At 37.9% G+C, this 23,948-nt stretch overlaps 3 protein-coding genes across 9 annotated transcripts; all 3 read left to right on the forward strand.

Annotated features, from left to right (window-relative positions):
- Positions 1-1,175: 1,175 nt before the first annotated feature.
- On the forward strand, positions 1,176-4,949 carry LOC117750793. 3 transcript variants are annotated; one of them, XM_034562163.1, is made up of 6 exons: positions 1,176-1,482; positions 1,576-1,655; positions 1,745-1,890; positions 1,976-2,063; positions 4,562-4,628; positions 4,713-4,949. In XM_034562163.1, the coding sequence occupies exons 2-6, from the start codon at positions 1,597-1,599 to the stop codon at positions 4,806-4,808; spliced, it is 456 nt and encodes a 151-aa protein (XP_034418054.1). In that variant the 5' UTR covers positions 1,176-1,482; positions 1,576-1,596; the 3' UTR covers positions 4,809-4,949. The 3 variants fall into 3 exon arrangements, with proteins under 3 accessions (XP_034418054.1, XP_034418052.1, XP_034418053.1); XM_034562161.1 differs by having other exon boundaries at positions 1,181-1,482; positions 1,576-1,890; XM_034562162.1 differs by having other exon boundaries at positions 1,181-1,482; positions 1,576-1,890; positions 1,979-2,063.
- An 817-nt stretch (positions 4,950-5,766) lies between these two features.
- Positions 5,767-11,065, forward strand: LOC117750790. 3 transcript variants are annotated; one of them, XM_034562156.1, is made up of 5 exons: positions 5,768-7,026; positions 7,120-7,434; positions 7,523-7,607; positions 9,759-9,837; positions 9,947-11,065. In XM_034562156.1, exons 1-5 carry the CDS (start codon positions 6,918-6,920, stop codon positions 9,980-9,982), a joined length of 624 nt encoding a protein of 207 aa, XP_034418047.1. In that variant the 5' UTR covers positions 5,768-6,917; the 3' UTR covers positions 9,983-11,065. The 3 variants fall into 3 exon arrangements, with proteins under 3 accessions (XP_034418044.1, XP_034418047.1, XP_034418046.1); XM_034562155.1 differs by having other exon boundaries at positions 5,771-7,026; positions 7,520-7,607; XM_034562153.1 differs by lacking the exons at positions 9,759-9,837; positions 9,947-11,065 and adding an exon at positions 8,437-9,745 and having other exon boundaries at positions 5,767-7,026; positions 7,520-7,607.
- Positions 11,066-17,317: 6,252 nt separating this feature from the next.
- Positions 17,318-22,293, forward strand: LOC117750792. Of its 3 annotated transcripts, XR_004611822.1 has the most exons (6): positions 17,318-18,247; positions 18,341-18,655; positions 18,741-18,828; positions 19,658-19,951; positions 20,987-21,065; positions 21,175-22,293. XR_004611822.1 is itself a non-coding variant. In XM_034562160.1 (5 exons), exons 1-5 carry the CDS (start codon positions 18,139-18,141, stop codon positions 21,268-21,270), a joined length of 684 nt encoding a protein of 227 aa, XP_034418051.1. In that variant the 5' UTR covers positions 17,318-18,138; the 3' UTR covers positions 21,271-22,293. The 3 variants fall into 3 exon arrangements, 2 of the variants coding, with proteins under 2 accessions (XP_034418051.1, XP_034418050.1); XM_034562160.1 differs by lacking the exon at positions 19,658-19,951 and having other exon boundaries at positions 18,744-18,828; XM_034562159.1 differs by lacking the exon at positions 19,658-19,951 and having other exon boundaries at positions 17,320-18,247.
- Positions 22,294-23,948: the final 1,655 nt, after the last annotated feature.

Below are 23,948 nucleotides of genomic sequence, written 5' to 3' on the forward strand. Positions count from 1 at the left end.
ATACAGAACTATCTCCTATCTTGTAGTCTAGGTGTAGAGACTTTGTTGTTGGTTTGTGATGCTCAGTACTGAGATGTCACCAACATGTACATGCTAACCATGCACGCTCACATCCACACTACGGGCAATTTAGAGCCATCACTTAATCTGACCAGAGAACTGAAGCCAAAAAAAGTGCTTAAATTGGTACATTTGACTACGGTACAGTTTTTAATGTTTGCAATATCTACATAGGTCTAAAAGTATATATATATATATATATATATATATATATACTTTTGATGTGTGTATATAAGTATATACAGTATATATATATATATATACTGTATATATATATATATATATATACTTATATACAGACACATGAACTCAACATTTTAATTTGATAATTTAATGAAGCTATAGCATAAACTCAGTTGGAAGACCATGCATACTCTTGCATGCTAAGCCCGTAATCTATTTCTCATACATCTTCCAATCACTTCTCACGCATGCTCGCTCATTATTTACTTGCTGTCATTTCTCAGCGCTGTCAATCACGACATCAGCTGGTCTCCTCCATCTAATAAGCGCAACGAAACAATTACATCGTTAGCCTGTCATCTTGCTGCTGTCTCTTTTGAATAGGAGTGTCTCGCTACCCTCCACCTCCCCATCTCCACCAAGTCTACGCAGATCCTTCAGCTTCATAAACTCATCCTCCTCATCATCACCACCACCAGGTCTGGACTCCAAGGGGGATCGTTGTTGCTGATTGGGGCAGACGGCCCTCAATTACAATCTCCCTGTAGAAGACTCTGAGACTTTATCATTACAATTCACCTGTTGATAATAAACGATCATCTCTTCTTTACCCGACTGGTCTCTCCTGATTGACCTTTGCTTATCCTACTGAGATGTGTCAAAATGTCTTCTGTGACAATCTCTGTGTGAAGGTCTATTTATTAACACCTGAGGTTTCCATACAATATGTGTTGTTTTATATCACATTGAGCACCATAAGAGTCTCCTTACCAAGACCTGGTGATGTTTACTATTAGCATCAAACACTTGGGAAAATGCAAGTTTAGTGTCACGAATGTGTTCAACACTATGCAGAAGTGGTTTTCCTGTAGTTGAGCATTGCATATGTGCTTCTTATATTCTATGTATGACATAAGAAGTGATTACTAATGAGCTATTTATCAGAGTTTATTTTCAGGAAGGAGTGAGTTTCAATTCTCAATAATCCAACTGTGTGATTCCCGTGTGACTTAATGTTTCTTTGCTCTTTACTTAAAACACATAGCAAAGTTCTGAGAAGCCAAAGCAACTAACTAACCAGGAACTAACCACTTCCTTTCCTCCGAGCCTGCTCATGCTCGCCAGGGGCCATGTTGAAGTTTCACTCAGTCTTTCTCTGTCTGATGGGCATCATGTTCAACCGAGACCACGCTGCTCTTCTCTCCATTCAACTGCTAACTGTGTGCCAAGTCTTTGCAGGTACAGTGGACATTTGTGTTTGTTCTGCATGCTAATTCTGTGAATTGAATTATAGATTATATTATATATATATTGATTGGTTGTTTCCTCCAGTGTCAGAGATTGAAGACAGGAATGAACTGGTGTCCAGAGGAGACTCCGTCGTCTTCACCTGCAACATATCTGAGACAAATGTAACGCAACTCATATGGACCAAAGACAGATTTCTTTATGCGTTTTTGTTCCTAAAGAATATGTCTATTTCAAATTTCACATCTCGCAGACTGAGAATAGACAACAACTTACCTTCAAGGATGATTATTTCTAACGTTCAGCATGACGATGCAGGAACCTACAGATGTTGTTTAATTGCCGTGAACAGTATAAGGAATATTGAGTGGGATTTAAAGGTGTCTGGAGAACCTGAAGGTAGGTAGAGCACAACACAGATATTTATCTCTACATTTCAAAGCTGAAACTGAACTTGAATGAATTCTCATCTGATGTTGTGCAGAAGCCAGTCCATTGAGGTACCCTCTCTACATACTCACAGCCGTAATTGGATTTCTTCTATGTGTAGTCACAGCTGTCTGCCTCTGTAGGTGAGTAATACCCTTTTAGCTTTCAGAGTTACAAGTAAGAACCAATTAATTTCATTCTTCTCTCCTCTGGTGCAGAGGACTCACACTGACTCACACTTATTGGTATCTTGCCGTGCACTTACACCTGGTTCATTATAAAAAGGTGTTAAAATGAAAGCCAAAGTAAATGCAAATTCCTTTGCGGTGCTCGTAGCATTGTTTCCTCCTTGACCGTCGATCACGCAGTTAGCGAGACGATCTCACCCAGTAGCTGTTTACTCTGCATTAGACCTCATCCTACCAACACATTCAACATACAAGGACGACCAGAGCCCAAGAATAACCTACTGTAAATATTGATTCCTCAAAAAACATTATTAGATAAGTAATCAATGTCATCCGAAGAAAAAAAAACTGCATTATTTTATGGAATTTACAGTTGATTTGCATATTGTAAAGAAAGCGCACGTGAGGAAATGTGTATCTGCTGCATCTGTTTCTGTTTCCTTCTGTCTGTGTGTGGTGTTAAATTAAATTAGGACCTTCCATTAAAACTGGCAGAATTGTTACATTAGTATTTTTAAAAGCACTGAGAAAAAAAGCACTAAGAAACAGAGAGCAATGACTATTGAAATGCTTGTACACGCACTACTGAAACACTTACACACATACTAATGAAACACTCGTACATTCACTACTGAAACACTTACACATACATACATACATACTCTGTAAATACTCTTACGCATACATATGAGAAACACACACGCATACATATATATACTTCTGTGTCATATACACATACATATGAAATGCTTACATGCATACAAGTGAAACATGTATACGTATCTATCTGTTTTCAGTTATATGTATGTATGCTCTTACATGAGGATGTGCAAGCGTCTCACATGTATTCATACAAGTAATTTCAATAGTGACCGTGAGAGTGTTTCACTAGTGAATGTACGAGTGTTTCATTAGTACGTGTGTAAGTGTTTCAGTAGTGAGTGTAAGAGTGTTTCAGTAGTATGTGTGTAAGTGTTTCAGTAGTGAGTGTACGAGTGTTTCAGTAGTATGTGTGTAAGTGTTTCAGTAGTGAGTGTACGAGTGTTTCAGTAGTATGTATGAACGACATCTCACTAGCATACGGAAGGTATTTCAGTGCATGTTTTGAACAGCGACAAAGCGCCAATCTTAAGAGCGTGACATTTCAGGGTTATTTCAATCAATAATTTTTTTTGTGATTGAATATGAAGGTGCAACTTCTATATATTTTAATCAGTCTGCAGGCCTTATTCGTAATTGGCAATCGCGATGACATCGTTGATTTTTCCAATAGGGGGCTGCGCTGCGTTCAATGCCTACAGCAAGACCCAGGAGAAGAGAGATGTTTGAGAGAGCTTGGTGACCACACCGTTACCCTAAATTCTATGTTGTCTATGGTTCGCTCGAGAGAAGGACCTGATGGAGGGACGGTTGTTTTTTGGGAGTCAATATTTGGAGTCAAAACTCTCACGGTCACTACTGAAATTACTTGTATGAATACATGTGAGACGCTTGCACATCCTCATGTAAGAGCATACATACATATAACTGAAAACAGATAGATACGTATACATGTTTCACTTGTATGCATGTAAGCATTTCATATGTATGTGTATATGACACAGAAGTATATATATGTATGCATGTGTGTTTCTCATATGTATGCGTATGAGTATTTACTGAGTATGTATGTATGTGTAAGTGTTTCAGTAGTGAATGTACGAGTGTTTCATTAGTATGTGTGTAAGTGTTTCAGTAGTGCGTGTACAAGCATTTCAATAGTGAATGTATGAGTGTTTCATTAGTATGTGTGTAAGTGTTTCAGTAGTGCGTGTGAGAGTGTCTCAATAGTTATGGCCTAAACGGCCCCTCATACCAAAGACTCCACAGTTGATGCAATGGGTTTCAACAAACTATTGCTTAATATCTTTAACCGTTTATCTTGTTCAGGGGGGGGGATGTGCATGCTTTTATAGAAATGTTTTGCATATTAAAAAGTAAGCTTGAACAAATTTTAGAAAATCTAACTCGGTAATTATAATGACCACAGCACTAAATATAAAAAAAGCAAACGTAATATACGGCGCACAACAAAACCTCTGAGGCTCTTTGTTATGAAAATAAAGACTGAACCGAATGTCATCACTAAAAAAGGCAAATCATTTCCCTTAGATTGAATTTTCATTGAAAGTCTGGTATTTCTACTGAGGAATACGGTGTGTTATGAAACACAGCGGCACTCACCATAGCTCTTTGTGTTTTGTGCGATCCAATAAAGTCGTGTTGGATATAATAATATATCACTCTCAGCGGCTCATTTTTAAAAATGAGTACTGTTGCTTTTGATGTATTGTTTTAGTACATTTTGCTGAAAGTACTTTTACAGAGTATTTCAAGATTGCAGTATTAGTACTTGTAAGTAATGAATGTGACTACTCCTTCCACAACTGTTTTTTGGAACTTTATCTTTTCAGAAAACTCCGGGCCAGGCCACCAACCCAGAGTCCGGTCCCGGACCAGTTTCATCCCCACTCAGTAGAGGTCAGAAGAACTCTGTCACCTTCTTTCCTCTTCTGTCTCTGTTACAGCGTTGAACTTTAATTGTTGTACTTTCTGTCCATGTAGATGACCTCCGCTGCACCGCAGGGGGGCACACACTCTGAGACAAACAAGCGCAGGAGTCAGTACAAAGAGACGCTGAATTCAATCTACGGCCTCTAATGAGCTGATGAGACACTTTAATGAAAAGTTAAACAAGAGACACGGACCAAGCCGGGGCTTCAAGGGAAGGACAACCGAGTCACTGATGCCTTTGTACAGTATCACGTTACATTAAAACCAGTGCCGTCACTTTAAGGCCTATTTAGGCATCTCTCTGTGTTTTCATGTCTTCTTGTGTTTATTGTGGTTTTATCATTTGTTTGACGCGTTGAAGGTTTCCATGTCTGTCGTGCACCATGAGCTCACCAAGGAAAACTCCTTACAATGTGTGTTGTAATGGTCATAGTGTCAACTTCACAGGCTTCAATCGGGAGGTCTGTGCCCTCTAGTGTTCTCTGAGAGAATTACACAGGGCCCTGTTATGCATCATATTCAGAGACGACAGTCCAGCACAGTTGCATTTCCCCATAATGTCAGTGGCATCTCTGAGAGTGTGTTGCTGAAAAGATGTTTAGTCATATTATAGTCAAACAAAAGAATGCACAATGAGATTGTTAGAATGTCCTCATAGCGTCTTTATTGGGCTTAAGCACGATTTGCCACCCAGGGGATACATGCTGAGGATCTCTGCAGAGAGAAAGGATATCCTGTAACTGTGAGCGAACAGATGGGGTTCTAGTAAAAGTGTGTTGTGATCAAAACAATGAATGATTCAAAAGCTGAAGCTGTTGAATATGTTGGGGAAATGCATATGCAATGGTTATTCTGCTTTTTACAAGGATCAATAAGTAGTCAACATGCACTGAAGGTAGCAGGAGGATCTTCTCTCCGTTCAGCTATTCATTATCCGCCAAGTAAAGTGGACGTTTGTGTTTGTTATACATGATTTTTTGTTTATTTTAATATATATCTTATGTTACACCAATTGGTTGCTTCCTCCAATGATAGAGATTGATCACTGAAACATTATATATATATATATATATATATATATATATATATACATATATATATATATATAATGTTTCAGTTCTGCTTTCGTCCCCATGTCTTCTGGCTTTCGGTCTCCTTTTTTAAACTTAATATCTGTTTAGTTTAAAAACGGAGCATTTCTAGCACAAAGCAAAACATTTTATTGCGTACATGATTGGGTTGGACACTAAGCATTTTTTTTGCTTCATGATTTCATGTTTTATACTATTCATTATTAATTATTTTTTTATTTTAATGTTATTTATGTGGTTAAAAGTCCCCATTTTGTAACTTTTTATTTTGTTTTATTTGAATTTCTGAATGTTTCAATACATTTTGGAGAACGTGTCCTCAAGTGTAAAATCAATTGAAGGAATATTTAGATTTTTCTCTAAATCTTCCTCAATTATGTTTTCATTCAAATAGGAAACGTATTCCTGATGTAAAAATGTACCACGCATCCCCTCCAGGTGTTGAGTCTCTCACAGATTAAAAGAGATTTCTCCTGACGTCAGAGAAAAAACTATTTTATCTAAAGATCAGTTGTTCCTGTTATTTTGTCCACTGGTCTGGAAGTACAGTGTAATATTTATGGAAGATTCAGAGGGAGAATCTGATCTGGATTTTTGACACCGGACAAAACCTTTTTAAAACAGCCCTGTAAAAACAAATATAAAGTACATCAAAAATACAACTCACCATTAAGCTGAATTATCGCCACATTATGCAATATGAGAATCACCTGTAGTGGTTTATATCCACACACATTAACAACCTGAAACTCAAACAGCCAAAATTAATTTGATCATTTACTTTTGATCACTTGATCATTTATTTATGATCATTTACTGCATGCAAAAATGTCTTCTGTGATTTATTTATTAAGAGCTGAAGTTTTCACACCTATACTACAATATGTGTTGTTTTATATCACAATGGTTGAGCATTGCATGTGTGCTTCTTATATTCTGTTTATGCCATGAACTGTTATTACTAATGCAATTTTTATCAGAGTTTATTTTCAGGAAGGAGTGAGTTTCAATTCTCAATAATCCAACTGTGTGATTCCCGTGTGACTTAATGTTTCTTTGCTCTTTACTTAAAACACATAGCAAAGTTCTGAGAAGCCAAAGCAACTAACTAACCAGGAACTAACCACTTCCTTTCCTCCGAGCCTCCTCATGCTCGCCAGGGGCCATGTTGAAGTTTCACTCAGTCTTTCTCTGTCTGATGGGCATCATGTTCAACCGAGACCACGCTGCTCTTCTCTCCATTCAACTGCTAACTGTGTGCCAAGTCTTTGCAGGTACAGTGGACATTTGTGTTTGTTCTGCATGCTAATTCTGTGAATTGAATTATAGATTATATTATATATATATTGATTGGTTGTTTCCTCCAGTGTCAGAGATTGAAGACAGGAATGAACTGGTGTCCAGAGGAGACTCCGTCGTCTTCACCTGCAACATATCTGATACAAATGAAACGCAACTCACATGGACCAAAGACAGATTTGTTTATGCGTTTTCGTTCCCAAAGAATTTGTCTATTTCAAATTTCACATCTCGCAGACTGAGAATAGACAACAACTTACCTTCAAGGATGATTATTTCTAACGTTCAGCATGACGATGCAGGAACCTACAGATGTTGTTTAATTGCCGTGAACAGTACAAGGAATATTGAGTGGGATTTAAAGGTGTCTGGAGAACCTGAAGGTAGGTAGAGCACAACACAGATATTTATCTCTACATTTCAAAGCTGAAACTGAACTTAAATTAATTCTCATCTGATGTTGTGCAGAAGCCAGTCCATTGAGGTACCCTCTCTACATACTCACAGCCGTAATTGGATTTCTTCTATGTGTAGTCACAGCTGTCTGCCTCTGTAGGTGAGTAATACCCTTTTAGCTTTCAGAGTTACAAGTAAGAACCAATTAATTTCATTCTTACATTGTGTATGTACTTTATTTATAGACTGTATATGTGCCTGTTCTTATTCTCTGTGGACAATGGCTCTCTGCCGCCCCCTGTGGTCTTTATGTGAACGTAGTGTGCCCGTTACATCATTTTTCTGCCTTCTACATTCACTGAATTGATTTCACACTCTATGATACTGTAAAACGTTTTTCTAGTAAAATAATGAAAAGTTTATTTTGCATCATGGGGGATTTGAAATGAAGTCAATGGATTATTGCAGAAACCCTTTTCACAGCAGCCATTTTGACTCGCCACTGCAGGAAAAGGACACGGTGTAAATAACATTAAGAAGAGCTCGATTCACTCAAGTAAGCCAAGTTAGTGAGTGAACACGCGCAATATACCAGAGCCCTGGAGCTGGCTAACCTAAATGGAATGCAGCCATCAATTAGGTTTCCACCTGTTTTCCATGCTTTTAAGTCAAAATGGCTGCTGTGAAAAGAGTCTATTCTTGTCACCATGACCAAAAAAGATTTGCTCAGTTTGTAGTTATAACTTGAAAGGTTTTTCATTTCATTAAAAAACCCTTCACAATATTAGCGTTAAACAAACGGAGAGCACTGGTTTGAATCAGGAGCGTTTAGAGAATGCATAATATATTGATTAGCACATTAAAGAGTGGCCTTCCTCTTTGTGTTAATCTCAGCACATGAGTCTGCACGCAAACAGGCTGGAACCTTGACTGTCTGAATGAGATCCATATTTTATATCATACTTTCTCATATTTTAGCCATATTTTAGCTACAGATTACATCTCAACAACTGTCGGTCGGTGCGGTGGATTGACGACAAGAAAGGGCAAGAGGGCAGACAGCTGTGGCTTCTTAGCACCACGTGCTGCAGAAGAGAAGGAGACGGAAAGAGGCCGAAGCATGAAGACAGGGGGCGACAAACTCACAGAGGAAAAGAGATCAGGAAATTAGAGAAAGAAAAGGACGAGAGGGAGCAGAGCTACATGTGAGGGATGAGGAGTAGAGGGAGAGAGATGAGACGAAATCAGAGAGTGGAACAGAAAACGAAACATGATGGAAAGAGGTGGGACTGAAAAGAAACTGCCATCTGTTGTCTCTGTTCAAATCAACTGCAGTACAGTTACTCAGTTAAATAACAAGTCATCATTAACATGCACAGGTAGAATGTAGACTGTATACTACATTTCAAAGAGAAATGTTGTATGTTTTATTGCGTTTTTTTTATCTGACAGTTTTACTTTCAGATTAAGATTTCACAGAGAAAACATGCATACGTTTTTAAAATACAATGCAATGTTAAAAATGTAACTAACGGATCCCAACCTCTCAGGTTAGCAACTCCTAAGTCTCTAGTGTCTACTTGGGCCACGTTGTCACATGTAAAAAGTACAAAAGATGATTTAAACACAACTTTTTGCATTGGAAAGTTTTTTTTATTTTATTTTGTGCTATACTTCAATAATCATCTCACGGACGCTCAGATTTGGGAAAGGTCTGAAGGACGTTGGGAACCCCTGGACCAAACTATGAATTTAAAGTAGTCCAAATTAGCTGCACCTACAACATACAACATTAAAATGTACATTGATGCATCAATATGAAACAGGGCTCAAATGGTAATTTGATCACAAGAAGTTGATAATCCATTAATTGTTTTCATCCATTACGTTTTTTTCAAGTATCTTTGTCTTATTAGACTGTTGGTCGGACAAAACCACATTGCAATGGGTGTTTTTTCATATTTTATGATAGTTTACACATGTTCAAGAACATAATGTCCAAATATCAATTATGAAAATAATAACTACTACTACTAATATTGTTACATGCATGATACACACACAATCACACATCTCACAGAAGTGAGATGAACAAGTTTTTATTTTACTTGTCATACTCAGCTTTTATTTTGGTAGGGTTTTAAATGCATGACATGGAGTATATTGTGGTATTGGTAGCTTTATGGATATCCTTTACTTAAAAGTACCAATCTTAGTATCAACTCTGTCTCGTATAATAATGTATCTGAAACAACTTGAAGCTGCTCTGTGATCTGATCACTGGTCTCATTTTTATTTCGGCATCAAAAAGCTCGACTACGATCCCAAACCAGCACCAGGAAAGCGAGACCCTGAGTTATGCCCAGTTTCATGTTCAGTCGGGAAAAGAGGTCAGAATAACTTTTTACTCAAACTATAACATTCTGATGTCTCAAAAAGCATTTCTGCGTATCTGCCCATCCGCTATAACGTGTTTATTTCCACGTCCTGTCCCTGCAGGTGGCTCCCCTCCAACCCCACAGTTGTGCAGAATAAAGGACGAATCACAAGCACGTGGGTACTTCCAGAGGCTCAGTTCAATATGTGGCCTCATGAGCATGAAGTTCAGTGCAACGCCGAATAGGAAACAAGACAAAACGTCAACTGCATAAAAAAGAAAATTACTAAAGTGTTATACTGAGGTTATTAGTCGAAATTCCTTCAGTCCATCCCATGAGAAGCTTTTCACTAACCTGGTCATTTGATGAGTAATGTTTATGTCAAATAAAAAGAACATGAGGAAAAGGCCTTTTAATGGCTAACTGCCACAAATGATTAAACCTTGTGAAAAAAGAAGAAATGCAAAACTAGAAATGAAGCAAAAAAAAAAGGATACATCCATCAAGCAATGGAAGGCAGAGACGAGCTGCCCCTCAAGAACACGCCTTCCTCTCTTAGACAATGTGTCGTTTCACATAATCTGAACAATAAAGAACTGTTGCTCCTTGTTGTTAGGCAGCAATATTTCCTTGTAAGGGGAGAGCGGGTCGGTATGGAGGGCAGTTGGGTCAGGGCCTGTTTGGACATCTGCAGTGGGCTTTTACATGTTTGGCTCTGTTTTATTTTTTTTCTCAAAGAAATCTGTGAACTGGTGACATTGTAAATACAAGGTGTTCAAATTTAGACGGCGACATTTTCAATTAAAATGATCTTTTTGTACCCAGAACATGGTGTCACAACTGTACCCGGAGGGGCAGAACTATGGATCAATGCACTTGTTGTACATCGAACTAAATTGTGCCTTTTACTTTTGGGTTTGGGCTCCAAAGATCTCGATGAATCCGTTAGCAGACGCCTGAATCTTATCAGTGAACACATTATTTTCATTATTTAAGGTAATTTGATGTGTCAACCGAGCCCTTTCTCATCTACTTCCCTGTTTCTATGGTCTAGCCATGTCACTGGCGTCAGGGAAGTTGCGGTATGTGAATAAATCGAGAGCACAATCTAAGGAAGTTGACTCTTCACTATAGCTAGAGGGATGCGTCACTTTTTGACTTTTATTAATAATGGACAAAAGCCTTTTGCCTATGATTTATTAAGAAATGTGTCATTTGATTGCATAAATTGTCCGTCACATGCTTTTTCTCTGCGTTCATTGACTATAGCAATACAATATATGTTATTAACCCAAGCTAATGTTTCACTTCAAATGATACACATTACATACATTATTAACTTTATCAGTATGACAATGTGAAATATCATCGGTGTAATAATATATCAAAAAACGACTGACTAATTAAAAAAAGTAAGAATCTGAATTGGTGAAGGTGTTATGTCAAACCTTTCGAATTAATGCCAAAACATATTGAGTCATGTTTTCCATTAAAAAAAAGCCAGTCCTCAGTGAGGGGGTCAAGGAACAAATTTATTATTTGCAGAAAATGTTCTAGAAATTAGTATTTCTTGGTCTCTAAATCATGAGCTGCACAATAGACATAATTGTTTTTTGTATTCATCTATTAATTTGACTCTGTTGGATAAACAACAATTTGGGCACTTCTGCCTAATCCTATTGTCAATTAATTTCTGGATGAGGTGACCTCTTTTTATCTATGTTTATGTATTTTTGTTCCTGTTCCTCTAGGTGGGTGTACCAGTGGGAGGGGTGGGTTTGTTGTCTGTTTGTATATGTTGACAAAAAGATGAAAATCAATGGAAATATCAGTTAAAGTACATGTTTACTGTGTTATGTACCTGTCAATATTTCCAAATAAAAAATACATTACATTTTTTAAAAGCCAGTCCTGCTCCTTCTCCACCGACTGCATGGCCCAGGGCATGATGGGAAAAGCCCGGTCGTCTCCAGATCAAAGAGCTGATTGGTTCTTTGATCAAAAAACACCAGGTTTTGTAGAAAATCCTATTTTCTGTGTTTTTGTAATACTTAACACTCGATTGTTTGCTACTCGTCTCATGTTGTGCCCTCTTGCTGTAAGGTGACAGCCATGACACAGCCAACAGCTGTTATTCACTGTCTTTAATCGATTGTCATTGTTATTCTAACTCACTGCGTCCAAAATAACTTCCAAAAAACAACTTACAGCACTAACGATATGCTGATCTTTTCATAGTCACGCGGTCACGATTTTGGTTTTGAATTAGTTTGTTTCCTATTTTATTTTGAATTTTCCTGCCTCTTGTGTCCCGTGTTCACTTCACTTCCTGCCTTTATATATTTCCCCACCTTTTAAATTGTCTGCACAAGTGTCTGTGGTGGTGAATTATTATAAACCGTGTTTGAGAATAGAATTAAGCAAATCGGAGGAAATAGAAGGGCAAGATAGCCACAAGCCACAGAATAACTATTCGATGAGAGGAATTTAGTCTTCCTAAATGATAGAAGTCCGAGATCACTACCCAATATTCTGTCACTTAGATATTCATACATCAGTAACAGACAGAGAGAGGGGTGGAAAATGTGTTTTGGGAAAGCCAACTGAAAGAGATTTAAGGAAGAGAGTGATGGTCATCTGAGTAAGAATAATGATTTCAATTCAGTTTATTTTGTATAGCCCAATATCACAAATTTGCCTCAGAGGGCTTTACAATCTGTACACATACGACATCCCTGACCTTTGACCTCACATCGGATCAGGAAAAACTCCCCAAAAATAACCTTTCACAGGGAAAAAAGGGAAGAAACCTTCAGGAGAGCAACAGAGGAGGATCCCTCTCCTCGGATGGACAGATGCAATAGATGTCATGTGTTCAGAATGAACAGCATTTACAAAGTTACATAAACACATTACATGAATATGACAATGTATGATGATAGAAACTTTTAATTATATGATAACAGAAAGTAAAAACAAGCAGAAAAGCAGTACCATGGTGGAACAATACTTACAAAGAGGCAATCAGATTATAGAAACAGGATGTTTCAGTTACTGAAAAGAACTCGTGACCTTCAGCACATGATACAGTTCAAAAAGGCTCATAGTGAGAAATATAATAGCAAGAAAAAAGAACAAAAAGAAGAAGAAATGCAAGCCCAGTAGGACTAGTGTGGGGGATGATTAGAAAGATGGGAGGGGACAGAAGAAAGTGGAGTTATATTGTGCTAACAACTGGAAAAGAGGTGACTTATGAAGAGAAAGCTGAGGCATTGGTTATTACTTTTGAAAATCATACACGGCACTGAAGAAGGAATACGAACTAGAGAGGAAACAATGTTCAAACATAGGGAGGCCTTGAGGAAGAAGGAGAATACTGAAGATGAATTGAAATAGTTAAAAAATTGCAGTTGCTAAAGCTGGAATGACTGCCCCAGGAAAGGATTATATTATGGTAAAGCATTTTAGTGGAGATGGGCTGAATAAGTTTCTAACATTGTATAAATAAATGTGGGAGGAAGGTAGCATTCCAGCAAGGTGCAGGAGGCCGTTATAGTCCCTATAAGGAAGCCAGGGAAAGATGCAAGTAACCCATCAAATTATAGGCCAATTGCCCTAACATCACATACATGCAAATGTATGGAACAAATGGTAAACAAAAGATTATTGTATTGTTTAGAGAAACATATATCAGGGTGTCAGAGTGGATTTAGGAAAGGTATTGGAAGCTTGGATTAAATTTTATGTCTAGAAGATGAGGAAAGAAAGGCACATGTTAGCTTTTTTTTTGGAGAAAGGACTTATGTTATGTTATGGAGGGAAGGACCTTTGATACAAATGCATTCAATGGGAATCAGGAAAAAACTGTTTTATTGGATAATGGACTTTTAAAATAAGAGAACTATCCAGGGCTACAAGGACAAATGATGTAGAAAAGGGGACTCCACACGGGAGTGTGGTGAGTCCATATTCTATTCCTAATTGCAATAAAGTACATCTTTGGAACTTTGTCACAAGATATGGGAAGGTCGTTATTTGTAGAGGATGGGGCCTAATAGACCAAAAGGAAAGGAAGTAGTTCAAACACTGCAAGAAGGGATACAACTAGTTGAAATGTGGGGGAAGTAATGGGCATTTAAATGTTCTTCTGAAAACACTAAGGTAGTGTTCTTTACAGCTGAATCTGTATGAAAACAAGTTAAAAATAGTCGAGTCATTTGGGTTTTTAGGAGTGCACTTTGATTAACATGGAAAGACTATATTCATAATGTTAGTGATGAGTGTAAATATGCAACATTTGTAAGCGCTAAAGCGATTCATGTTGCTGTGTTCTTTGGCTCATATCTCGGTGATGCTTTGGCGCAGAATGATTTTGAAAAGATATTTAGAATCTGTGTGGAGTCCTCTTGCCATCTGGCTTTTTCTGATAGCACCGAGCTACGGGTTGCTACTTCCGGAAACGTGCTGAATAGGCTGACTCCTGACAAAATTATCATTATGATATTTTCATAATTCTTTCAGTTGGTGTTTGAGTTGTGTGGAAATGGCTTACTGATTCTTGTAGCCCAAGTTTAATTTGATGTATAACATCAATATATTTGCTCATGTTCATTGTAAGGTTTTACACAGTCTAACCATAATGTGTAAATCGGCCCCCAATTGGGCGCCATGGGGCTTAAAAGTTTAATGTGTTTGTTCTGAGTATAAGCCCCTCTGTGGTTTACCCGGTGGTGGCTCCATGGACACTTGTGTGGCCTGAAGTTGACTGGTATCTGTTAGGTGTAAAAAGAAAAAAGAAAGGAATAGGGGATTTTTTAAAGAGCATTTGAATATCGAGTAATGAAACTATACAGTGAATATATTAAGATTTATACCGACGGTGCTAAGAAACCTGAGACAGGAGTGACAGGATTTGGGGTGGCAATACCAGACAAAGGAATAAGGATCAACAGGAGAACATCTGATAGTCTAGGGGTCTACACAGTGGAGATGGTGGCAGTGCTGGTGGCATTACGATGGGTGGAAAAGGCAAAACAGGAAAAGGTACTAATATGCTCCGATGCAGCTTCAGTCCTAGCAAGCCTAAGATCTTTTCGTTCATGCAGTCATCAAGACATACTGTATGAAGTCCTTCAGTCAGTCACACGAATAACCAACCAGGGAGGTCAGGTTAAATTCATGGGTTCCAGCACATATAGGAGTGAGTGGGAATGAGAGGGCGGACAAGTTGGCAAAGAGGGCTTTAAAGAAAGGAGACATAGAAATGAGGATTAGCATCAGTAAGGCGGAGGTCAAGAGCATTAACTGGGAAAACGTCAACCAGATGTGTCAAAATAGGTGGGACAAAGAGAAGAAAGGGAGACATTTGTATGGTATTCAAAGGAGCGTTAAGGCAACCAGGGTAGAAAGTTGGAACAGGAGAGAGGAAACAGTGCTGACAAGGCTACGGTTGGGCCATAGTGCACTCAATAAGACACTGAAAATGATAGGGAAACACCAGACAGGGATGTGTGAAGGATGTGGAGAAGAGGAAGTCAGTGGAGCATGTGGTGAATTATAGGGCGCATGAGACTCAGAGAGAGGAAGAATTTGATTGTACATTGAAGGCAATACTGAGCATGGGTGGGAGAGCACAGGTTAGAGTACACAGGGTTAAAGAACACAGGTTTTTTTTTATAGGGTATAATTGAAATGTAGGGATGAGGGTTAATTAGGGTCCGAGCGACTGACGAAGTCAGTCCGAGAGGACCCTATTGAGTTTTTTAGGGTGAAAATTGAACGCATTTTGGGGTATTTGCGAGCAACGAAAAACGCTCAAATTTGGCACGCTTGTCAGGCTTGGTGAAAATAGACGTATGATCAAGGAGTCAAATTTTTGCAATTCATAGTTGCTCTCTAGCGCCCCCCTAACATTTTGACCGGCGAGGCCAATCACCCAGAATGTCCGATTGACTTGACATTTTTCACACATGTTCACTTACACCTGCTCTACAAAAAAGCCTCTCAGACCCCTAGGGTCCGCCTTAGATTTTCCGCCATTTTGAATTTTGTGAAAAACCCATAATTGACTTTCTTAACTACACACTTAGTCCAAATCAACAAAACCTGATATCAATCAAATCATTGAAGCCAGACGACCTAGAATATGTCAACCGTTTTTTTATATCTCATTGTGGTAAGGATCTGTGGCCAAATGAACATCTTTGGGGCGTGTCTTGTTTTTCAATGCTCATAGTGTCAACACTATTGGGACTAATCACTTTGAAACATTTTTCCTAAGTGCGCATGGCATGCCTTAATTTGCAAATGAAATATTGTGCAATTTGAACACTAGGGGGCGCTACAATAATTCGCCGAAGTTGGCCGTTTTTCACTTGTTTTTGGCACTTTTCGCCGTTATACATTTACCGTTATCTCCCACAAAAATTATCCGATCGACTTCAATCTTCTTTCCAGGATGATCAGAAGGCCTTGAGCTTAATTATTCTGCAAAGAAACGTCGCTTTCACCCACTCTCACTTGTCGTTAAAAATATTCCAATAAAGTCCCACTTTCTGTTTTTTGTTATGCTAGAGACTGTTGCTTTAACTAAACTAATCTTTCCAAAAATAATCATCCTGAACACATTTCCAAGAAAAAACATTCGAAATTGTGATTGAAACAGCAACTAAAAAAATGAAATGACAAGTTTTAGACACTAATATTTTCTAGCTATACGAGTTTCGATCACATTTTTTCAGCAAACCGGTGGCGCAGTGAGATAAAGACCTGTCTTGAGTGTGGAAGTTGTGTGCCAATCCAGGCCAGGGCAAATTTTTTCATCACTTTTTTTTTTTTACCTTTAATTTACATGACGTGGTCTAGACTTCACGTAGAGACACGTGATGCATGTATTTGTTCACATTCTCAAAGTGCCACCTAATGGCTCAACTGGACTTGCTCGAATCTGCCCCAAACGTGTTGTGCTTGTTACATGTCACGGCCTGAGGAAATCTACAAGCTTAATTTCAGTCATAGTCAGAGCGCCACCTGCTGGCTCAACTAGACTTGCTCTAATCTGCCCCAAACTCGTCGTGCTTGTTACAAGTCGCGGCCTGAGGATATCGACAAGCTTATTTTCACTTGCTGTCGACGCGCTGCCTACTGGCGAAAGAATATTGGGGTTACACGACAAACGGTAAAACGCACGACCGGCTATTTTTATTTTTATTTTGTTTTATTTATTTTCCTTTTCTTTTTGTATATATATATACATATATATATATATATATATATATATATATATATACATACATACATACAGTATATATATATATATATATATATATATATATATATATACCGCAATATATATATATGTGTGTATATATATATATATATATATATACACACATATATATATATATATATATATATATATATATATATAATGTATATACTGAATGTATGTATGTATATATATATATATATATATATATATATAATATTTAGATTTTTTTTTCTTTCTCTAAATCTTCCTCAATTATGTTTTCATTCAAATAGGAAACGTATTCCTGATGTAAAAATGTACCACGCATCCCCTCCAGGTGTTGAGTCTCTCACAGATTAAAAGAGATTTCTCCTGACGTCAGAGAAAAAACTATTTTATCTAAAGATCAGTTGTTCCTGTTATTTTGTCCACTGGTCTGGAAGTACAGTGTAATATTTATGGAAGATTCAGAGGGAGAATCTGATCTGGATTTTTGACACTGGACAAAACCTTTTTAAAACAGCCCTGTAAAAACAAATATAAAGTACATCAAAAATACAACTCACCATTAAGCTGAATTATCGCCACATTATGCAATATGAGAATCACCTGTAGTGGTTTATATCCACACACATTAACAACCTGAAACTCAAACAGCCAAAATTAATTTTATCATTTACTTTTGATCACTTGATCATTTATTTATGATCATTTACTGCATGCAAAAATGTCTTCTGTGATTTATTTATTAAGAGCTGAAGTTTTCACACCTATACTACAATATGTGTTGTTTTATATCACAATGGTTGAGCATTGCATGTGTGCTTCTTATATTCTGTTTATGCCATGAACTGTTATTACTAATGCAATTTTTATCAGAGTTTATTTTCAGGAAGGAGTGAGTTTCAATTCTCAATAATCCAACTGTGTGATTCCCGTGTGACTTAATGTTTCTTTGCTCTTTACTTAAAACACATAGCAAAGTTCTGAGAAGCCAAAGCAACTAACTAACCAGGAACTAACCACTTCCTTTCCTCCGAGCCTCCTCATGCTCGCCAGGGGCCATGTTGAAGTTTCACTCTGTCTTTCTCTGTCTGATGGGCATCATGTTCAACCGAGACCACGCTGCTCTTCTCTCCATTCAACTGCTAACTGTGTGCCAAGTCTTTGCAGGTACAGTGGACATTTGTGTTTGTTCTGCATGCTAATTCTGTGAATTGAATTATAGATTATATTATATATATATTGATTGGTTGTTTCCTCCAGTGTCAGAGATTGAAGACAGGAATGAACTGGTGTCCAGAGGAGACTCCGTCGTCTTCACCTGCAACATATCTGATACAAATGAAACGCAACTCACATGGACCAAAGACAGATTTGTTTATGCGTTTTCGTTCCCAAAGAATTTGTCTATTTCAAATTTCACATCTCGCAGACTGAGAATAGACAACAACTTACCTTCAAGGATGATTATTTCTAACGTTCAGCATGACGATGCAGGAACCTACAGATGTTGTTTAATTGCCGTGAACAGTACAAGGAATATTGAGTGGGATTTAAAGGTGTCTGGAGAACCTGAAGGTAGGTAGAGCACAACACAGATATTTATCTCTACATTTCAAAGCTGAAACTGAACTTAAATTAATTCTCATCTGATGTTGTGCAGAAGCCAGTCCATTGAGGTACCCTCTCTACATACTCACAGCCGTAATTGGATTTCTTCTATGTGTAGTCACAGCTGTCTGCCTCTGTAGGTGAGTAATACCCTTTTAGCTTTCAGAGTTACAAGTAAGAACCAATTAATTTCATTCTTACATTGTGTATGTACTTTATTTATAGACTGTATATGTGCCTGTTCTTATTCTCTGTGGACAATGGCTCTCTGCCGCCCCCTGTGGTCTTTATGTGAACGTAGTGTGCCCGTTACATCATTTTTCTGCCTTCTACATTCACTGAATTGATTTCACACTCTATGATACTGTAAAACGTTTTTCTAGTAAAATAATGAAAAGTTTATTTTGCATCATGGGGGATTTGAAATGAAGTCAATGGATTATTGCAGAAACCCTTTTCACAGCAGCCATTTTGACTCGCCACTGCAGGAAAAGGACACGGTGTAAATAACATTAAGAAGAGCTCGATTCACTCAAGTAAGCCAAGTTAGTGAGTGAACACGCGCAATATACCAGAGCCCTGGAGCTGGCTAACCTAAATGGAATGCAGCCATCAATTAGGTTTCCACCTGTTTTCCATGCTTTTAAGTCAAAATGGCTGCTGTGAAAAGAGTCTATTCTTGTCACCATGACCAAAAAAGATTTGCTCAGTTTGTAGTTATAACTTGAAAGGTTTTTCATTTCATTAAAAAACCCTTCACAATATTAGCGTTAAACAAACGGAGAGCACTGGTTTGAATCAGGAGCGTTTAGAGAATGCGTAATATATTGATTAGCACATTAAAGAGCGGCCTTCCTCTTTGTGTTAATCTCAGCACATGAGTCTGCACGCAAACAGGCTGGAACCTTGACTGTCTGAATGAGATCCATATTTTATATCATACTTTCTCATATTTTAGCCATATTTTAGCTACAGATTACATCTCAACAACTGTCGGTCGGTGCGGTGGATTGACGACAAGAAAGGGCAAGAGGGCAGACAGCTGTGGCTTCTTAGCACCACGTGCTGCAGAAGAGAAGGAGACGGAAAGAGGCCGAAGCATGAAGACAGGGGGCGACAAACTCACAGAGGAAAAGAGATCAGGAAATTAGAGAAAGAAAAGGACGAGAGGGAGCAGAGCTACATGTGAGGGATGAGGAGTAGAGGGAGAGAGATGAGACGAAATCAGAGAGTGGAACAGAAAACGAAACATGATGGAAAGAGGTGGGACTGAAAAGAAACTGCCATCTGTTGTCTCTGTGCAAATCAACTGCAGTACAGTTACTCAGTTAAATAACAAGTCATCATTAACATGCACAGGTAGAATGTAGACTGTATACTACATTTCAAAGAGAAATGTTGTATGTTTTATTGCGTTTTTTTTATCTGACAGTTTTACTTTCAGATTAAGATTTCACAGAGAAAACATGCATACGTTTTTAAAATACAATGCAATGTTAAAAATGTAACTAACGGATCCCAACCTCTCAGGTTAGCAACTCCTAAGTCTCTAGTGTCTACTTGGGCCACGTTGTCACATGTAAAAAGTACAAAAGATGATTTAAACACAACTTTTTGCATTGGAAAGTTTTTTTTATTTTATTTTGTGCTATACTTCAATAATCATCTCACGGACGCTCAGATTTGGGAAAGGTCTGAAGGACGTTGGGAACCCCTGGACTAAACTATGAATTTAAAGTAGTCCAAATTAGCTGCACCTACAACATACAACATTAAAATGTACATTGATGCATCAATATGAAACAGGGCTCAAATGGTAATTTGATCACAAGAAGTTGATAATCCATTAATTGTTTTCATCCATTACGTTTTTTTCAAGTATCTTTGTCTTATTAGACTGTTGGTCGGACAAAACCACATTGCAATGGGTGTTTTTTCATATTTTATGATAGTTTACACATGTTCAAGAACATAATGTCCAAATATCAATTATGAAAATAATAACTACTACTACTAATATTGTTACATGCATGATACACACACAATCACACATCTCACAGAAGTTTTCTGCAGAACAAGTTTTTATTTTACTTGTCATACTCAGCTTTTATTTTGATAGGGTTTTAAATGCATGACATGGAGTATATCTATTGTGGTATTGGTAGCTTTATGGATATCCTTTACTTAAAAGTACCAATCTTAGTATCAACTCTGTCTCGTATAATAATGTATCTGAAACAACTTGAAGCTGCTCTGTGATCTGATCACTGGTCTCATTTTTATTTCGGCATCAAAAAGCTCGACTACGATCCCAAACCAGCACCAGGAAAGCGAGACCCTGAGTTATGCCCAGTTTCATGTTCAGTCGGGAAAAGAGGTCAGAATAACTTTTTACTCAAACTATAACATTCTGATGTCTCAAAAAGCATTTCTGCGTATCTGCCCATCCGCTATAACGTGTTTATTTCCACGTCCTGTCCCTGCAGGTGGCTCCCCTCCAACCCCACAGTTGTGCAGAATACAGGACGAATCACAAGCACGTGGGTACTTCCAGAGGCTCAGTTCAATATGTGGCCTCATGAGCATGAAGTTCAGTGCAACGCCGAATAGGAAACAAGACAAAACGTCAACTGCATAAAAAAGAAAATTACTACAGTGTTATACTGAGGTTATTAGTCGAAATTCCTTCAGTCCATCCCATGAGAAGCTTTTCACTAACCTGGTCATTTGATGAGTAATGTTTATGTCAAATAAAAAGAACATGAGGAAAAGGCCTTTTAATGGCTAACTGCCACAAATGATTAAACCTTGTGAAAAAAGAAGAAATGCAAAACTAGAAATGAAGCAAAAAAAAAAGGATACATCCATCAAGCAATGGAAGGCAGAGACGAGCTGCCCCTCAAGAACACGCCTTCCTCTCTTAGACAATGTGTCGTTTCACATAATCTGAACAATAAAGAACTGTTGCTCCTTGTTGTTAGGCAGCAATATTTCCTTGTAAGGGGAGAGCGGGTCGGTATGGAGGGCAGTTGGGTCAGGGCCTGTTTGGACATCTGCAGTGGGCTTTTACATGTTTGGCTCTGTTTTATTTTTTTTCTCAAAGAAATCTGTGAACTGGTGACATTGTAAATACAAGGTGTTCAAATTTAGACGGCGACATTTTCAATTAAAATGATCTTTTTGTACCCAGAACATGGTGTCACAACTGTACCCGGAGGGGCAGAACTATGGATAAATGCACTTGTTGTACATCGAACTAAATTGTGCCTTTTACTTTTGGGTTTGGGCTCCAAAGATCTCGATGAATCCGTTAGCAGACGCCTGAATCTTATCAGTGAACACATTATTTTCATTATTTAAGGTAATTTGATGTGTCAACCGAGCCCTTTCTCATCTACTTCCCTGTTTCTATGGTCTAGCCATGTCACTGGCGTCAGGGAAGTTGCGGTATGTGAATAAATCGAGAGTACAATCTAAGGAAGTTGACTCTTCACTATAGCTAGAGGGATGCGTCACTTTTTGACTTTTATTAATAATGGACAAAAGCCTTTTGCCTATGATTTATTAAGAAATGTGTCATTTGATTGCATAAATTGTCCGTCACATGCTTTTTCTCTGCGTTCATTGACTATAGCAATACAATATATGTTATTAACCCAAGCTAATGTTTCACTTCAAATGATACACATTACATACATTATTAACTTTATCAGTATGACAATGTGAAATATCATCGGTGTAATAATATTTCAAAAAACGACTGACTAATTAAAAAAAGTAAAGGTGTTATGTCAAACCTTTTGAATTAATGCCAAAACATATTGAGTCATGTTTTCCATTAAAAAAAAGCCAGTCCTCAGTGAGGGGGTCAAGGAACAAATTTATTATTTGCAGAAAATGTTCTAGAAATTAGTATTTCTTGGTCTCTAAATCATGAGCTGCACAATAGACATAATTGTTTTTTGTATTCATCTATTAATTTGACTCTGTTGGATAAACAACAATTTGGGCACTTCTGCCTAATCCTATTGTCAATTAATTTCTGGATGAGGTGACCTCTTTTTATCTATGTTTATGTATTTTTGTTCCTGTTCCTCTAGGTGGGTGTACCAGTGGGAGGGGTGGGTTTGTTGTCTGTTTGTATATGTTGACAAAAAGATGAAAATCAATGGAAATATCAGTTAAAGTACATGTTTACTGTGTTATGTACCTGTCAATATTTCCAAATAAAAAATACATTACATTTTTTAAAAGCCAGTCCTGCTCCTTCTCCACCGACTGCATGGCCCAGGGCATGATGGGAAAAGCCCGGTCGTCTCCAGATCAAAGAGCTGATTGGTTCTTTGATCAAAAAACACCAGGTTTTGTAGAAAATCCTATTTTCTGTGTTTTTGTAATACTTAACACTCGATTGTTTGCTACTCGTCTCATGTTGTGCCCTCTTGCTGTAAGGTGACAGCCATGACACAGCCAACAGCTGTTATTCACTGTCTTTAATCGATTGTCATTGTTATTCTAACTCACTGCGTCCAAAATAACTTCCAAAAAACAACTTACAGCACTAACGATATGCTGATCTTTTCATACAGTCACGCGGTCACGATTTTGGTTTTGAATTAGTTTGTTTCCTATTTTATTTTGAATTTTCCTGCCTCTTGTGTCCCGTGTTCACTTCACTTCCTGCCTTTATATATTTCCCCACCTTTTAAATTGTCTGCACAAGTGTCTGTGGTGGTGAATTATTATAAACCGTGTTTGAGAATAGAATTAAGCAAATCGGAGGAAATAGAAGGGCAAGATAGCCACAAGCCACAGAATAACTATTCGATGAGAGGAATTTAGTCTTCCTAAATGATAGAAGTCCGAGATCACTACCCAATATTCTGTCACTTAAATATTCATACATCAGTAACAGACAGAGAGAGGGGTGGAAAATGTGTTTTGGGAAAGCCAACTGAAAGAGATTTAAGGAAGAGAGTGATGGTCATCTGAGTAAGAATAATGATTTCGATTCAATTCAGTTTATTTTGTATAGCCCAATATCACAAATTTGCCTCAGAGGGCTTTACAATCTGTACACATACGACATCCCTGACCTTTGACCTCACATCGGATCAGGAAAAACTCCCCAAAAATAACCTTTCACAGGGAAAAAAGGGAAGAAACCTTCAGGAGAGCAACAGAGGAGGATCCCTCTCCTCGGATGGACAGATGCAATAGATGTCATGTGTTCAGAATGAACAGCATTTACAAAGTTACA

The sequence above is a fragment of the Cyclopterus lumpus genome, chromosome 21, assembly GCF_009769545.1.
Source record: "Cyclopterus lumpus isolate fCycLum1 chromosome 21, fCycLum1.pri, whole genome shotgun sequence".
Lineage (NCBI taxonomy): Eukaryota > Metazoa > Chordata > Actinopteri > Perciformes > Cyclopteridae > Cyclopterus > Cyclopterus lumpus.

Coding starts and splice junctions, on each gene's coding strand:
- LOC117750790 (XM_034562153.1), top strand. CDS start 6,918: ATGTTGAAGTTTCACTCAGTCTTTCTCTGTCTGATGGGCATCATGTTC. Junction 7,027..7,119: donor TGTGTGCCAAGTCTTTGCAG/GTACAGTGGACA, acceptor TGTTTCCTCCAG/TGTCAGAGATTGAAGACAGG. Junction 7,608..8,436: donor ACAGCTGTCTGCCTCTGTAG/GTGAGTAATACC, acceptor GCCATATTTTAG/CTACAGATTACATCTCAACA.
- LOC117750793 (XM_034562161.1), top strand. CDS start 1,374: ATGTTGAAGTTTCACTCAGTCTTTCTCTGTCTGATGGGCATCATGTTC. Junction 1,891..1,975: donor GGTGTCTGGAGAACCTGAAG/GTAGGTAGAGCA, acceptor GATGTTGTGCAG/AAGCCAGTCCATTGAGGTAC. Junction 4,629..4,712: donor TTCATCCCCACTCAGTAGAG/GTCAGAAGAACT, acceptor CTGTCCATGTAG/ATGACCTCCGCTGCACCGCA.
- LOC117750792 (XM_034562159.1), top strand. CDS start 18,139: ATGTTGAAGTTTCACTCTGTCTTTCTCTGTCTGATGGGCATCATGTTC. Junction 18,656..18,740: donor GGTGTCTGGAGAACCTGAAG/GTAGGTAGAGCA, acceptor GATGTTGTGCAG/AAGCCAGTCCATTGAGGTAC. Junction 21,066..21,174: donor ATGTTCAGTCGGGAAAAGAG/GTCAGAATAACT, acceptor CTGTCCCTGCAG/GTGGCTCCCCTCCAACCCCA.